This window comes from Notamacropus eugenii, chromosome 3, assembly GCF_028372415.1.
Source record: "Notamacropus eugenii isolate mMacEug1 chromosome 3, mMacEug1.pri_v2, whole genome shotgun sequence".
Classification (NCBI taxonomy): domain Eukaryota; kingdom Metazoa; phylum Chordata; class Mammalia; order Diprotodontia; family Macropodidae; genus Notamacropus; species Notamacropus eugenii.
In genome coordinates, this window is record NC_092874.1 from 379,146,853 (window position 1) to 379,163,648 (window position 16,796).

The 16,796-nt window shown below is 43.5% G+C and overlaps 1 protein-coding gene across 1 annotated transcript in view; it reads left to right on the forward strand.

Moving 5' to 3' along the window:
* Positions 1-9,551: 9,551 nt before the first annotated feature.
* The window catches only part of MAP2K3 (mitogen-activated protein kinase kinase 3), a 77,998-nt gene continuing 70,753 nt past the window's right edge, over positions 9,552-16,796 (forward strand). The window contains exon 1 of the mRNA XM_072597617.1: positions 9,552-9,704. Within this exon, the coding sequence (XP_072453718.1) occupies positions 9,689-9,704 (16 nt within the window). The 5' untranslated portion in view covers positions 9,552-9,688. The remainder of the gene's footprint in view (positions 9,705-16,796) is intronic.

A 16,796-nucleotide genomic window follows, 5' to 3' on the forward strand; every position in this document is an offset into this window, starting at 1 on the left:
TCGTGTTGATCTTAAGTTTTAAAGTTCTTGGAAGCAGAGTAAAAGGTTCTTAAGTCTTTCAAAATTGTCAACCCCCTTATTTTACAAATAGGGAAACTGAGGCTCAGAAAGCAAAAGGAATTTTCCTAAAGTGTTACATGTAACAACTAACAGATCCAGGATTTGAATCCAGGTCTGATGACTACAAGGGCAGTATACTCTCCAAAATACCATGCTACTTTTCCATTTTAGATTGTCCATGACCCCTATAATTATTCATTAGTGCAGAGAAGTGAGAGTTAGCTGATAAAAATGACTGAGGCAATATGGTATAAAAATAGTAATAGCCTACATAAAATACTACATTTTACCAATCTTGTTCCACACATTATCTCCATGGATATTTATAACAACTCTGTGAGGCAGGTACCATAATTACCCCCATTTTGTAGATAAGAAAACGGAGACTTAGAGGAGTTAAATGATTTGACCTTGCTTGAGAAGCTAGAAAGTGTCAGAAGCAGAGTTTGAACTTAGATCTTGCCTGACTACAATTTCAAGAGTCAATGGAAAGAATCTTGAATATGGAAGATGAGGGGGGGGGGGGGCTGGTGAGAAGATGTGAGTTCAAATCTCACCTCTGCTACTTGCTTCCTGCATGGTCTTCGGTGAATTGATAATCATTACCCCTAAACCCTCCCTTCTTCCGAACTTCCCTATTACTTTTGAGAGCACCACCTACATTTCAGTCCTTCAACCTCTACTCCATTCTCACCCCACATCTCCACTGAATCTGTTGCCAAATCTTGTCATTTCTACCTTGATAACATCTTTCTACTTATATAGTCCCCACCTTAGGTCTTCAACTCCTTAGAGACTTGTAATAATCTAACTGGTTTCCCTGCCTTTACTCTCTCTGTGCTCTAACCTATCTTTTACTCTACCTTCCAAGATGATTTTCCTAAAGCATAGGTCTGACTGTCATTCCCATGCCAAAGAGGCTCCTTATTACCTTCAGGATCAAATATCCTTTGTTTGACATTTAAAGTTCTTTATAACCTCTTCCCTTCCTATCTTTCCAGTCTTCTTATACTGTTCCCCTCCATACTATATAATCCAATGACACTTGTCTATTTACTGTTCCTTGAATAGAAGATTCCATCTACTTTTTCCATGCCTTTGCCCTGGCTGTTCCCCATGCCTGGAATGCCCTCCCTCCTCATCTTGGAAGGATGGCACTGGAAGTCCTGGCTTCTTTTAAGACTCAGCTCAAGTTCCCCTTTCTAAGACAGGTCTTCCCAGTCCCCTCAGATGCTACAGTCTTTTCTTCTAAAGTTAGCTTCTATAAATACCTTGCTATCTATTAGATTAGATTTACATTAGATTATAAGCTCTTTAAAGGAAAGGCTTTTTTTTTTTTAAACCCTGATTTATATCCCCAGGAATACACAAGTGCCTGGCATATAGTAAATGCTTCATAAATACTTGCTGACAGAGTGACTTTGGATTTCAGTTTCTTCACTTATAAAATATGAGACTAATATCAGGTGATCTCTGAGTCTCTTTCAGCTCAAAATCAATGAAATATGTGTGTTTTAAATATATGATATTTCCCTTCCATTAAAGATTTCTCTTGCTGCCTTATGGTGGCCTGTAGGTGACCCTGAGTGAGTTCTTGAAGACCATGCCAAGATGGTACAAGTTCTGGAAGGCTAGATCAGCCAGCATCTGCCGGCTGAAAGGCCTCCAGCTCAGGCTTGGTGACAGACTGGGTATGTCATTTAAGGACCAGCCTGGCTAATAATACTAATATTAGCTCATATTTATATAGCATTTCAAAGTTTACAAATAACTTTCTTCACCACAGCTTGGTGAGGTAGGTAGCTAATTTCAGAGGGGCTCATCACTTACTTAGGTGATGAATATTTTTGGCCCTAGCAACTTCTGAAAACCATCTATTAAAGTAAGGAGGGTTGAACGTCTTTGTTGAGGGAGGGAAAATTCACACTGATGAAATCACTTTGGAAGAAGTATGATTTTCTATACCAAAGGTTGGGGAACAAGTCCTGAAGGTTTAAAAAAAACACTTAGAAAAGTTTCCACTACAGTCCTATCAGACTTCTTGTCAGAGGCTAAGTGGGAGAGTGGATAGAGCACTGAACTTGGAAATCAGGAAGACTTGAGTTCAAGTCCTGCCTTAGTCCCATCAGCTATGTGAACCCCACCCTCTTCACCCCTACAAGTCAGTTAGCTTGTGTGACTCAGTTTCCTCATCTGCAAAATGTGGAAATTGGACTCAATGGCCTCTGCAGTTTTTTCTACCTCTAAGTCTACGTTCTCAGTACCAGCCTTGGTAATTTTGGGGAGGTTCATCAATCCATGTTAGCGCCAATGGAAATGGACTTTTTTTGACCATAGTGGACTATCTAGTAAATTATATTGGGGTTTGGATTTCATCAGCAGAGGGGATACCCAGATAGATGAAATGAGAGATTCCTTAAGTACTACAAATTTCCACTAAAGTCTTCTTCTAATGTCCCATCAGAAGTAACCTGGGGCTCTCAAAGACTATGCCCTGGCCAATCAGGCCTTCCAAATCAAGTCTTTGGACTAGCCTAGACGTATTCAAAAAGGTTTATTATGAGACGTTTTTCTATCAGGCAGGGCTTTTAAAGGTAGCCATAATGGTTTCTGAAGACCATCTGTTAAGGAGGCAGAAAGGTACAGTGGAAAGAACGTTGGTTCTGGAGTCAGAGGACCTGGGCTTAAATCCCACCTTGGATGCATATTATCCGAGTGATCTTGGGCAAGTTACTAAAACTATCTGGGGTCAATCATGATTTAGAGTTGGAAGGGACCTCAGAAATCATCTGGTTCAACCCTTTCAGTTAACAGATGAGGCTCAAGGATATACACGGTGAGAATTTCAGATGCACAGGGAATCTTTGTAAGCTGGGATAGGAGATGACTAAGGGAGTGAGAAGGGGGAGTGGGGGGAGATAGTTATCTTGATTTAGAGTTCCACAGAGTCTGGCCACTAGGTGGCAGTGTCCCAGCAATTGAAACTTCTAAGAATCTCCTTTCAGTCCAGAAGAAGCTTTTTCTCTCTCTCCCTGGAGTTAGTTTGTTCTTGGAAGTGAGGATGGGATGAGGGGGTGAACATCTTCCAGGTGAGGATCTGCTGATCAGGCTATAACAACAACATTGACTGCTACTACTACTACTACTACTACTACTACTACTAGCATTTATATAGATATCAAGAAAAATTGAGGAGGGTACCCACAATTTTGAGTAGATTTCTCCCTCCCCCAATGGATGGAGGACAAGAGAGTCCCTTTTAGGGATGGGCTGCTATCTTCACTTTTGGAGGGAATGTCCAGATCAATGAGATCATAGGTCTTTCCTTTTGAGAATTTGAGTATTTAAGGTTTATAAAGTGATTCCCTTGTGAAGAAGATAAAGTATTGGTATGCCCATTTTACAAATGAGGGAACTGAGGCTTAGGGAATTATATGATTTCCTCAGGGTCACATAGGGGTTTGAACTGTTTTCCAGACTTCAAGTTCAACTCTCATTCTTTTATACTCTCTTACCTGAGGACCAAGAGTGTGGCTATAGTCAAGGCTTAAATTATCCCCTTAGTTTCTCCTCCTGCCTCTGGATTCTCCCTGGCCAGTAGTCCATTCTGCAACTGTTGCTAGGCTACTGTTCAGGAAGCAGAAGGATTCCTGTTTCTCCTTTGATTACAAAGCTACAATGGCTATTCATTGTTGCCGGCAAATGATCTTTTTGCCTTTGAGAGCCCTGCCTAATAGAGCCCCTCTCTCTAAGCTTATTTCTCATTGTTTCTCAAGGTAACACTTCATTCCTGTCAAACGTAGCCTTTTTTGCAATCAAGTCAAAGGATTTTTAGTTTTGGAAGAAAACTTGGTGGTGCAGTGGATAGAGCATTGGGTCCTACCCTTGTGATTCTTTTTGCTTCAGCAACTGGCATTTATATAGGCACCATAGTAATGGACAGAGAACTGGCCTCAGAGACATACTAGCTCTGTGACCGCACCTAACTAACTTAACTTCTCAGTATCCCCTAGGCAATTGTCTATAAATTATAGACCGGTAGCTATTATGGACAGAGTCACCACAAAGGGAGTTTCCCACATGTCTGGACTAAAGAGGACTACATAGTGCTTTGAAGTCAGCAAAGGGCTTTATGGCCTGGGTTCTAATCTCTCCTCTGCCTCAGTGACTTAGGGCAAGTAATTTTCCCTCTGTAAGTCTCTGTTTGCTTGTCTGTAAAATATATGGGCTAAATATGATTATCCCTGAGATCCTTTTTAGCTCTAGATTTTATGATCCTATGGTCTAATTATCTGGAGTCACCAGATGCTGGGACCTAATTTGTCATTTGCTAATGGGGATCACCAGGCCCCTTGCGGCTTAAGGGAACTGAGATAGGAATATTCTAGGTGCTCAGTAAATGTTTATTCAGCTGGATTAAACCGGTTTGATATACCATCTCTACCCTGGCCAAGGACTGCACAAGGGTATAGGGCATGTTCATAACTGACAAGGTATTTTCATGTACATTGTCATTCCATTTTTGAAATAAATGATTCAGTAGGGTAGGTGCTATTCTCATTTTTACAAATGGAATGGAAAGAGCACTGGCCTTAGAAGAAGCAGTCCTGGGTTCAAATTCTGAGTTTGCTACTTACTAGCTAAGTATCCTTGGGCAAATTACTTCTCTTCCTTGAGCGTCAGTTTCCTTCTCTGTAAAATGAAGCCATTGGACTCAATGAGTTCTAAGGTCAACTGCAGTAAGAATATTCTATAGTTTCAAAGGAGGAAACTGAGACCTAGAGAGGGGAAGAGACTTGATTAATAATATATGGCTAGCAAGTAGCAATTAGACTGAGTTTTGTTTTGTTTTTTTGTTTTGTTTTGTATTTTAGTGTGCCTGTAGTTACAACACTGACTATACCTCATGTTGAAGGTGGGTGAAACTAGGTGAAGATGTCCCTGGCACAGCGGGTAGAGATTCCTCTTATCAGTCTGTTGTACATGTTGTCTTATATGCTAGCCTAGCTCTAAAGCATTCTGGGGTGCTCTGACGTGGGTCCTGGGGCAGCAAGTCATATTTAGGTAGCTGAAACAAAGATCTCTCCTGTCAATATTTTGTCTAAAACCAGAGTGATGTTGTGGGAGGTGGAAGAGTATTAGTGGAGAGGCGACTGGCCTGGAACCCCAGAACTTAGGTTCAGATGTTACTTCTGATACTTAACTCTCTGTGTGACCTTGAGTAAGTCACAAAATAATAATAATAATAATACATAAAATATTTATATAGCACTTACTATGTGCCAGGTAATGTGCTAAGCTCTTTATAATTACTATCTCATTTAATCCTTACAAGAACACTGGGAAGTACCTCTGCTACTATTATTCCAATTTTACAGATAGGGAAACTGAGGCAGCCAGCTGTTATGTGACTTGCCCAGGGTCACACTGCTAATAAGTGTCTGAGGGCAGATTTGAACTCTGGTGTTTCTGACTCCAAAAATGGCACTCTCTCCTCTACTTAATCATCACCTACTTCATCACCCCAGACTTCTGTTTCCCTGCCTATAAAACAAAGGGGTTGAAACTGATAGTGTCTGAGGTTCCTTCCATCTCTAGCTCTAGAATTCTGTCATCTAAGATAAAGGCTGGATGGGCTCAGCTAGGATTGTCTAATGGGTAAAGTTTGGAAGGCAGTATGAGATAATGATTCTGTCTTAGGCAAATCTCTCATCTCTGGGTCTCAGTTTCTTCATTAATAAAATAAGAAAGTTAGATTAAATGATTTCTAAGGTCTCTTTCTGATTCCCTAATCGTTCATTTTTACAGAGTATTTTAAGGTTTACAAAGTACTTTCTTATCAATTTGTGAGGTAGATAGCTTAGTGGCAGTATTAATCTCACTGCCATTTTACAGATCAGCAAACTGAGGCTTAGAGGTGTTAAATGACTTTCCCATGGTTAGAGTCAGGACTTAGGCCTCTTGATTCCAAGCCCCTTGGTACTTTTGTACTGGACAATTCAGTTTTTCCTTATGGGGTTGCCATATAAAAGGTTGACCCTATATAGAACTGTGAATTAGGTAATTGCTTTCAGGGTTTCCCCCCTTTTAATGGCACTGGCTCCCCCTTACCTGGTTAGGTATCTTCTACTATTCTGTGTTCTCCCCAGTTACTTAACCTCTGTGATAGAGCACTTCTGGGCTTGTATTGGTCTGATCGGTCACAGTCGGACATGCTGTACCTTGACCCCAACATAGCGATGTCATTTTGGTCCTCCTTGAGACCCAAGGACAACAATCAACCAAACAGCTTCACTTTTGTTGTCTCCACTTTCCTCACCTGTAAAATGGGGATAATAATGACACAACTCTCAGGGCTATTGTGAGGATCAAAATGATATAATATTTGGAAAATACTTAGCCCAGTGCCTGGGACATAGTAAACACTATATAAAACTTTATTAGTATTACTATACTGTAGTGGTTCCTCCTTTTACTGATCAAGACTTTCTTTAAGAAAAGAACTAAGGAAATGAATGAGAGAGACATGAAGCTTAATGTGTGAGTGAAGGATTTTAAAAGGTGACAATTTTTTAAGCTAAAGCAAGGAGGGCCCTAATGGTGGACTTTTAGCCATCAGCTAGCTGGTGGGGCATGTAGTATTTTGGATAGTGGGCCCTCTTCTCATTAGTGCCCCCAAATAAACCCTCTCTAATTTCATAGCACTTTGTATATACTTACTATATACCAACTGTATTATATTTATGTGTGTATAGCAAGTTATTTAGCCTCTGCCTCAGTTTCCTCATCTGTGAAATGGTGATAATAGTAGCACCTATTTCCCAGGGTTATTATGAGTAGCAAATGAGATAATGGTTGCAAAGTGCTTAGTACAGAGCCTGGCACATAGGAAATGCCATATAAATCTTAGTTGCTGTTGTTACTAATATCCAGTCATCTCTCCTTTGAACAAGATGCTTGAGGTCAAAGGGTTTCTTTTATTTAGCTTTATTCTCCTAGAGATTAGCACAGGACATTGAAGTCAGAAAGTGCTTAATGAATATTAGTTGCATGGTCTTCTTTGGCAACAAAGGACAAACACACATAGGTTAGAGAATGAATGAATGAGCACATGCCAGCTTGAACTGGTAGACCAGTAAGCAAGGAGAAGACAAAAAGAAAAGAAAACAGACAGGGTTCCTGTGTGGTTGGACATTGGCAGGTCTGTGTGTATAGGTCCATTGTTGATTGACAGAATGTTAGAGAGACGGGAATCTTAAGATAACATACTCTAATACTCGGGGGGCGGAGCCAAGATGGTGGAGTAGAAACACACACATACGCTGGCTCCGAACCCACAGCCCACATACTCTAATACTCCCTTTAAGAGTGAAGTCAATTCTTTGAGTATACCTAGGAGTATCTGAGTGTGTCTCTTAATCATTATTCATCTCCCTACCTTGGCTCAGGTATCTAAGCTCTATCTCTCAAAGCTATTCATATTTTTTAAGGCCTAGAACAAGTCCTATCTCCTCTAGGATTATGTTTGTCCTTCGTTGCCTAAGAAGACCACGCCATCAGAGAAATGATGACATGACTTGCACTTGACTTTGTTTTGAGTGAGGGAGGGCTGTGCTGGTCACCAGCCTCACTTTTCCTCTAGAGCCATCTGAATCCAGTGACCTGATATTCCTCAGGATGACTGGAGATGGCCCAGGATGCAGTGGGAGGCCTTGGGCCCTTTAGGCAAAGGTCTTTGCAGGGACTCACTTAGGGTGAGGCAACACCCATTCACTGAATAGGCTTGTTTAAGAAGTAGCCTGGGCATGGCCCCTTTAATGAGGTCAAGAGAAAGAAAGACATAAGGCTGGGAGGAAACCAGCAACAGTTACTATTGATAATCACTGTAAAGCTAGGAGCCCTGAGGCACGGCCCATTGGAGTCCCAGTTTCAGAGTGCAGTAGGTTTAAGGTTTTAGGACAGGACAGGACAGGACAGGAAAGGAAAGGAAGAAAAGGAAAAGAGCCAGTAAAACCAACTCAACTGGGCATCTTTTGGCCATCCAAATTTACCTTCCTTTGGAGAGGAGAAGGAAGGGGAAGGGGAGGCAGACAGGAGAGGAGGAGTTGAGTTACCCAGCTAGCTGGGTCCCTATTCAACTGGTGACCTGCACAGCCTTCCCTCACTCAAAACAAAGTCAAGTGCAAGTCATGTCATCATTTCTCTGATGGCATGGTCTTCTTCAGCAAGGAAGGACAAATGAACAGACACACAGGTACTTAAACACCTATTGATTGAATTTGCAGGCCTGTTTATATATTATTAAGTATGTTTATTTTGAATCTGTATTTGTGTATGTGTATGTGAGTCATGCCTTCTATATACAGTGTAATGGGAAGAGCCTGGTTTTTGGGGTCTTAAGACTTCATTATGACTCCCAGTTTCACCCGTGACTGGCTTCAAAGGACAATGTCTGTGGACACTTGGGTGGGCAAGTCATTTAACATCTTTGCTTTTTTCCTTATCTGTAAAATGGGAATAATGATATTTACGTGGAGACCGCTGTATAAATGTCATCATTCAAATTGTTATTTAACTTATTAAATAACTTTATTAAATAAATAATTTATTAAAACTTCTTATTAAAACTATTAAAATTTATCAGAGTCACACGAGCGGGGTATACTTACCCACTCTGACACCTACTAACTGTCAGATCTCTCCAAGTCCTTTCCCTTCTTTAAACTGGAGTCTCCATCCTCTGACCAATGGGAAAGAGGGTGTGCTGTCTCAGGAGATCCCATTGTTAAATTTTCCTTGTGAGCATTTACACCGGATATTTGTGAAAGCTGTGAATCGGGACTTGGTTTACTGGTTTGTTGACTGTATAGACTTGAAGAAACTGATGGAGAAAACAATGCAGATTAAACTTTAAAAATGTGTTGTGCTCATCATATTCCCCCTTTCCCCCCTGGAGAGCCGGTTGTTAAGTATTTGTCAGCACATTCTTGCAAAGAGGTCATAATCCTTGCACCATCCACTTCCACCCTCGGTTAAGGAAAGCGCTTGGCCCACGTTAGAGCGCGACGGACAGGCAAGCTATTATTAGCCATACATACCTACCTCCTGCTCCGAGGGCCAGTAGGGCGTGTGTTACATTCAGGAGGAGGGGCCTCGCTTTTAAGGGCAGGGGCGGGGCTTCGGGGAACGTGCTGAGAGTGGGCTCTCCATTGGGTGAGTGGACAGGAGGCGGGGCTTTGCCTCCCGCGGTGCTGTCCCGCTCCCCAGCCTCCCTCCCCTCCGCTGCTCAGTCTGGCTCCGGCGCCGCCCTCAGCGGACGCTCCCGCTCGTCTGTCCGCTGACCCGCAGCCCCTTCGCCCGCCGCTCTCTGTCCGAACCCCGGCAGCCCCTGGGGGCCGAGGTGGGAATGTGTTGAGAGGAACCTGCTCCGCTCCGCCTGTCCGGGGGGAGGAGAGGCATGACCCTTCCTCGCGGTGCCGCCGCCGCCACCTGCCGCCCCCGGGACTAGCCGCCCCCGCAGCCGCGCTTGTCCGTCGCAGCCCCCGCCGGCCGCCGGCCTCCGGCCTCCAGCCTCCAGCCTCCAGCCTCCGCCCGCAGCGGAACCCAGCCCCGCGCCGCCGGCCTCAGCATGTCCCTCCCCAGAGGTAGGTGCAAGGCCTCCGGCCGCTCCCTGGCTGCCCGGGCTCTGCTCCGGCCCGGCTTACCGCCGGCTCCCTTGCACCCCATCTCCCCATCCCTGCCCCCCCAAACGGACCTTGGCACTCCTGGCTTTTACATCTGCAGAGAAGTCCTCCTGGCTTTCCCTGCCCTTCCTTCCTGCTACGCTGAACCCTCCCCCCACCTCCTTCATAGCTGCAAACTTATCTGGAAATGACAATGTCTGTACCTCCTGCTACCCCCCAACTCTCCTTCCTTTGCTTCCCAATTTGCACCGAGCCCCTCCTGTCTTTTCCAGGCCTCTATGCGCTCCGGTTGCCTTGCTGTCCTTTCTAAGCTTGGGTTGGGGAGGGTAACCTATCTTATCTAAGTCTTTCATGTTCAATTTCTCCTCATCATCGTTTATCATTAAACCTTGGTCGCACTCTGGGAAGTGTGCAACAATCCCTTGATTTCTTGAATTGTATTGGGAGAAGCAACGAGTTAGGGGGTGTTGGGGAGCATTTTTTGGTGTTCCTGAATCTTGGGATCCGGCTCGTGAAGAGCTCGGCTGCCTTGCATTGCTCCCAGGCTGGCAGAAGCTTTCTGGGAAGGGTAAGGACTGTACTGTTCTCCCCCACCCCCTCCTGGCTCCTTCCTGGAAATTTAGAAAAGGCAATAACAACAGAGAAGGATTTGTCATTCTGAGGGGAACTCAGGCCTGTGGGAGAAGCAAGGGAAGGGGCTAGGAGGGAAGAAAGGGAGTTCTTTCGTGGTAAGGGACGATGATGATGCAGCATGTCAGTAACTTGTATGAATGTGGAGTCTCTTTAATTCCTAACCTGACAGAACAGTAGATTGATGTTGCCTTGCTAACAGGTTTTTCTTTTCTTAATTCACTCATTGTAGCTTGGGGAGTGGAGAGATAGGGATGGATGGGACCTGTTGCAGAATAGCAACTTCGTAGGCCTACTAGCCCAGTAAATTAGGATCTTGGGGAGACAGCAACAAGTACCTGGCGCTGTTTGGGTTTGCTTCCTGAAGATTGTGAAAGGGGGGGAAGCCCTGGCAAGCAGGTTTCTCATTTGATCCTTCATAGGAAAATACACAGTAGGGGAAAATATGCACTGTAGTCTGTGTTGGTCATCAGTCGGGTGGGATGGATGTGTCATCATTTAGATTTCTGCCACCTTAGGTTTCCGTGACTTGAGCACTGAAGTATGGATTGGCTGGGGGCTGTACATTATTGAGGTCAGCAAGATTTTAAAGTGTAATTACATCTTACATAAATGGGGATGCCAGATACCTGACCGTTGCCCAACTGTTCATGAGTAACAATCGAAATAGTTGGTGAAGGAGCATGAAGGAGCCAGCACGTGTGCCAGAGAATAACATGCTTCTCATAGTTCTGAAGGTATTTCAAAGATGTTAAATAAGAGACTTCTCTGAACACTCTTTGTAAGTGGTCATTGGACAAATGAATGAATTTGTTTCTTAGAAGGCAAGTTGTTTAGCATAGAAGATCAACTCCATAACCCAGCTGAGGTTCAAGTCTTTTGTAATTAGGGTTTGATGAGAGCAACTGGCTTTAAATGATGATTATGGTTGCCTAGGGAGAGAAGTAAACAGGTTATGATGTTTTGGTGTCTTCGAAAAAGAGAGAGAGAGAGAGATGATTTAATACCTGGTTGTCCCAAGAGCATGTTTAGAGGACTAGGACGCTTGCTTTGCCCATCACTAAGGTATTATAAACAGGTTTCTCTGTCTGGAGATAAAATTAACTCTGGCATTCCTACTGATGTGCTAAGCTTTTCAAGGGATCTTTTGAAAGTAGCCCAAGTTAATCTGTCATCCCGATCTTACTTCGGCTTTGTTCTTTTCCTGTCTAATAAAAAGCTCTAAGATGTTAGGTCTGAGGAGATCTACCTTTTCCTGACATAAGAGTGTGTGTCATCAGCTTGAACCTATGAATGGCACTGTGACCTCTTCTGATTCTTACCCCCGTTGGGAATTGATTCCAGACCAGTTCTTTGGCATCTCTTCACAGATGGGAGGGATGCAAAAGAGCAGCAAAATAAACCTTGAAACAGGCTGCTGCACAGCTGGCTTTCCAATTTTGCTTTGGGAGTGTGGAGCTCCCCTCTCCGTGGACTCCAAGGAATTTGAACAAAATAGGGAGTGGTTGTCGCTTGACCTTAAGGCTTTTCTTTGGTTTTAAGTCCTTGAGCTTCCTCCTTTGCAACTAAAGACAGGGCACACCTTTTTTTTTGGGGGGGGGGTGAGGGGGGAAGAGGTAGCTCTATGGGTTTAAGTGCATTTTGAAAGTTTTTCTGCAAAAGTGCAGCCCAGCCTGCTTAGCAACTGTGTTTTAACATGTGGTTTGTTTGATACTCTTTCTCTTTAAATGTTACAACTTCAGTAGTCAAGTCAAGAGCTGTTGTATTTGCAAAAGAAAAATCTGTCACAGTTTAGCCGATTTGTATGTTCCTTCTGAGTATGGCCCTGGTAGAGTACCGTATCACCTTCAAGTCAAATACATAAAGTGAAAATAAAACCTTATATCTCCCTTCAAGGTCCTCCTGTGAGAGCCCTTTTCTAGGGACCTGAACCTGTTTCTCAGTTTCTAGGCTGATGACCAGCAGGCTTACCACTATGTCTGTCTATCTTTACCTTTTTTTTGCCTTGGGCTCTGCCTGACATAAGCGTGTGTCATAGACCCGGAAATACAGGGCACTTCAACTCTGCTGCTTTTTTTCCTTGATGGCAGTTAAGGAGGTGGTGAAGGTAACACTGAGGGGGACTTCCCCCTCCTTTTGAGTGACGCACAGGAAGCGCTATATCAGGGTGCCTGTGACTTGGGGTTTTCATTGAGCAGAGTTCTTAAACTGCGTTTTTTTTTTCAAGTGGGAAAGAGTGGACTCCAGCTTCCTGTGTAGCCAAGGTATGAATCAGCAGCAATAAAATGCTACTGAATGGGGTTGCTGACTCACAGGCAGAACATGCATGTTGGAACCAGCCTCTTGACACAACAGGGTTGGATTGGCTGCTTAAAAGGGCGATGTTTCATCCCTCCCGGCCCCTCGCCCCCACTTCCCCATAGATTCCCTTTCTAGGACTCCTGTTTGCTGACTCCATCTGGCTAGAGCCCTTGCTTTTCCCTTGAGCAGTCTCTCCCTTCCCATTTCAATATCCCTGATGCCATTCGATAGTCCAGGAAGTCTTCTTCTGTGGGCTGAGCCTCTGCCTTCTTTGGGAGAGCTTCCCCGAATTGAAAAGAGTGATTGCTGGTTTCATCTTGCACATGTTCCCCTCATTTGGGCAGAAAACAGTGACATCTTTACCTCGCTCTGTCCCAAGGCATTCCAGCTAATGTGTGGTCCTTTGCTCTCTGAATCAACTGATTACTAATATGTATTTGCACAGCCAATGTTTTTTAGCCCAGAAGCCTTCTGTAAGTGCAGAAAAATGATGATGAAATATCTTCCTATTAGGTCATCATTGTGGCATCAAAGCTTTAGAACTAGATGAGGAAAGTGAGGCCCTGAGAAGTTAATGAACTTGCATATGGTATGCATAAGGTAGCAGAAGTGGAATTCGAACCCATATCTACTGACTGTCTTGTTGTCATTGTACCACACTGCCTTTTTCCAAGTGCGTAAGAAAAATATTTTGGGATTTCATAACCTAAATCTTTTTTTGGCTATGAACAGACTCCATTAAAAGAAACTCCAAAAGGGATTGTTTTTAGGATTCCTGCTTTCCTTGCCTGATCCCCAAACTCCAGGCATGCAGTCCTGTGGTCTAAATCTTTGTGTCTGATTACTTCACTCTTGGATGAGCTATTGCTATGTGTACATGCGAAAACCTTTGCCTTAACACAAGGATTGTCAAGGCAGCAGGGCAGCCTTCTGCTTTGCCTTTATTGAGATAACTAGGTTATACAACCTAGGGCAATGTTATATGGGAGTGAACATGGGAAACGGAAAGGACCTACAGAAGCCAAGAATGCAGGTATACAGAATCTCCACCGTACCTTGGAGGCCTCTCCCACTGGCCCATCTGTCCCCTGGCCTTGTCTAAGTCAGACCCAATCTGTTCTTACTCTTTTCTGTTGCTGACTCCTTCCTCTTTGGTCTTAACTAGCAGTAATCATGGAAGCCCCCCCAAAAGCAATGGTATAAAAGGAGGATATGAGCAGGATCAAGGATAGGATGGCACAGGGTTGCAGGCTCTTTTAAAAGCCCCAGTGTGAGCTAGATGATAGTTCTTGACTTTGTCTCGGTAGATATGTTTCTTTGGAAAGCTTCATTCCCTAGTGCTGCTGTGGTCAGCCATGTCTCCTTGTGTTTAGTTAATGATGTGTGTCTGGATTTTGATTCCTGATGGGAGGTGCTGTATCATTTCCAGATTACAGTGCTTATGGCTGAGTTGAGTTCCAGTAACTTTCCCCCTGTCTCTCATTGAGTTCTTTCCATTTCATATGCCAGTTCACACCTGGCTTATGTGGTCAGTCTCCTGACTCCCCAGATGTCTGTGCTCTTGGACACTGTTAGGTAGGGATTCCTAAAACACCACTTTATACCCCTCCTGAAGACTCCATTGCTTATGGGAGAAAGTCCAAACTCTGAACATTCAGGACCCTCCATTGTCAGGAGACATTTGGTATATAGTAGATTTGAAATGAGGAGATCTGAGTTAAGATCTTAACTCTGTTACTTTGGACAAGTCACTTCATGTTTCTGGACCTCAGTTTCCTCATTTGTCAAGCGAAGAAGTCTATGATTATATGATTTATTAGGGGCTGCTATTTAGTCAACAAACCACACTTTGGTTCTGATGTATCTTTTTAGCCTTTGCTGGCTGTTTCCCAGACCAAGTCTTATTCTAACCAGCCTGGGTTTCCTCATAACATACCCAACATACTACCTCATACAACATCATTTCTACCTCCATACCTTGGCTCATGCTATTTGCCCCACTGGACTTGCCTCTTTTCCTTTTCTTTGACTGGTAAGTAAGTCCTAGACTGATCTTTGAAGTTTTACTTTTCCCCATGGAACTGTGCCTGATCTTCAAATCCCACTGGGATAGCTCCCTTCTTCTCTGAACTCCTATAGTCCTTACTGAAGCTAAGGCTTGGATTTGGTTCATGGGACTTGGCCATGCTCATTCTGCATTTAGTGTTACACTGCTCTGAGTTGTTGTTTAACTGGAGTATGTCTTGTCCTAAGTGCTGGTGTAATGTTCTGGAGGGCAAGGGCCACATAGTATACTTTGTAACCCGTAGCAGAAAGCTATGTACAGGGCATAGGGATGCCGCAGTTCATGCCCTTGGCAGCCCATGTAATAGACTAACCTAGTTGGTTGCTCCCATTTGGCTTGGTGCATCTGGTAGTTAAGAAGATCAAAGTCCAGGATTGGGTTAATTTGACTCCCTCCCCTCTTCCACTCACTCCCTCCTCTTGTTCTTGGAATCTTTTTGCTTAGGTTACTGTGAGGGGGAAGGATTTGCATTTGGATTATAGATCTTATTATAGAATTGTAGATTTCAGAAGCTCTTGTAGTTTAACCACACCAAATTGCAGATCCCTTTCTGATAACGAGTTGTATCCTCCAATAGAATACAAGTTTCTTGAAGGCAGTTTTTTTTTTTTGCATTTGTACATAGTGCCTGGTATATAGGACTTATTAAGTGTGTCCTGATAGAGAGATTGATCCAAAGAGATTAATTTGGCCCAGGTTGCATAGGTAATAAGGAACACAGCCAGGATTTGAATCTAGAATATTTGACTCCAAATTCAATGCTTTCTTTTCTTTTTTGGAGGCAGTTAGGGTTAAGTGACTTGCCTAGCGTCACACAGCTAGCGTCTGGGGCTGGATTTGAACTCAGGTCCTCCTGACTCCAAGGTCAGTGCTCTATCCACTGCACTACCTAGCTGCCCCAAATTCACCACTTTCAAGGATACTATGCCTTCATTTAAGATGGTCTGTTTTATTGTTGCTCCATCCCCAGATGCCAAGTGCATTTTTAGCTTTGGAGTCTTTAGCTTAGGATTGTATGAGTTCCTGTTTTTTTCTCCTCCTGTTGGTTTCCCCAGGTATATTTGCATTCAGCCTGCAGGATATGGCATTATGTATGGAATCCTAGTTGCCCCCATGAGAAGCCTGTGACACTTGTCATTGAAGAGGCCCCGGCCACCAAATAGACCAATGCAAACATTATTTTTATGTGTCACTTTGCTTTTTGAGATACTACAATTATAAGCTGTCACAGGAGCCAGTATCCTGGAGTCCAAGTATAAAAGCGACATACAGCCCTCTGTGGTACAAAGACTGTTTGTTGCTCTCTACTTACTCCCAGCCATTTGTGACAGTTTTCCCAGCTCTGCTGTTTTGAGAGGGTTAGCAGGAGAAAAGCAGGTGTTGTTAACTTGTTGCCCTTTCTCTTAGACCCTGACTTGACCCCTGACCCAGGGCATTACACCAAAACATCAGACTCTCAGAATTGGAGTTGGAAAGGACTTCTTGATTGGGGGGTTCCATGGATAGATTTCAGGGAGTCCATGAATTTGGATGGATAAAAATGACATTTTGTTTCAGTATAATTGGTTTCCTTTGTAATCCTGTGTATTTTATTTTATGCATTTAAAAGCTTTATTCTGAGAAGGGGTCTATAGACCTCCACCAGCCTGAAAGAGGGGTATGTGACTCAAAAAAGATGAAGAATTCCTGATCTAGACCAACATCTAACTAATTCCCTTTACACCTTTGCCATTCATCCTCTACTTGAACACTTCCATTGATGAGGAGCTCACTACTTCTTAAGGCAGTTCTAATTGTTCAGAAATGTTGCCTTATGTTGAGCTGAAAGCCACCTCTGCCAATGTGTACCCATTGGTTTGGATTTTGTCTTTTAGGGGCCTAGAAAAACAAGTAAAATCTCTTGCTCCTGACAGCCTTTTAGGTAGTTAAAGACAGCAGTAACATCCCACTGAAGTCATCTCTTTTCTGTTCTAGAGCTCCCTACTTCCTTCAACTGATTCGCATGTAATATAGCCTCCAGTTCTTTCATTATCTGGATGTATTCCACTTTGTAGGTG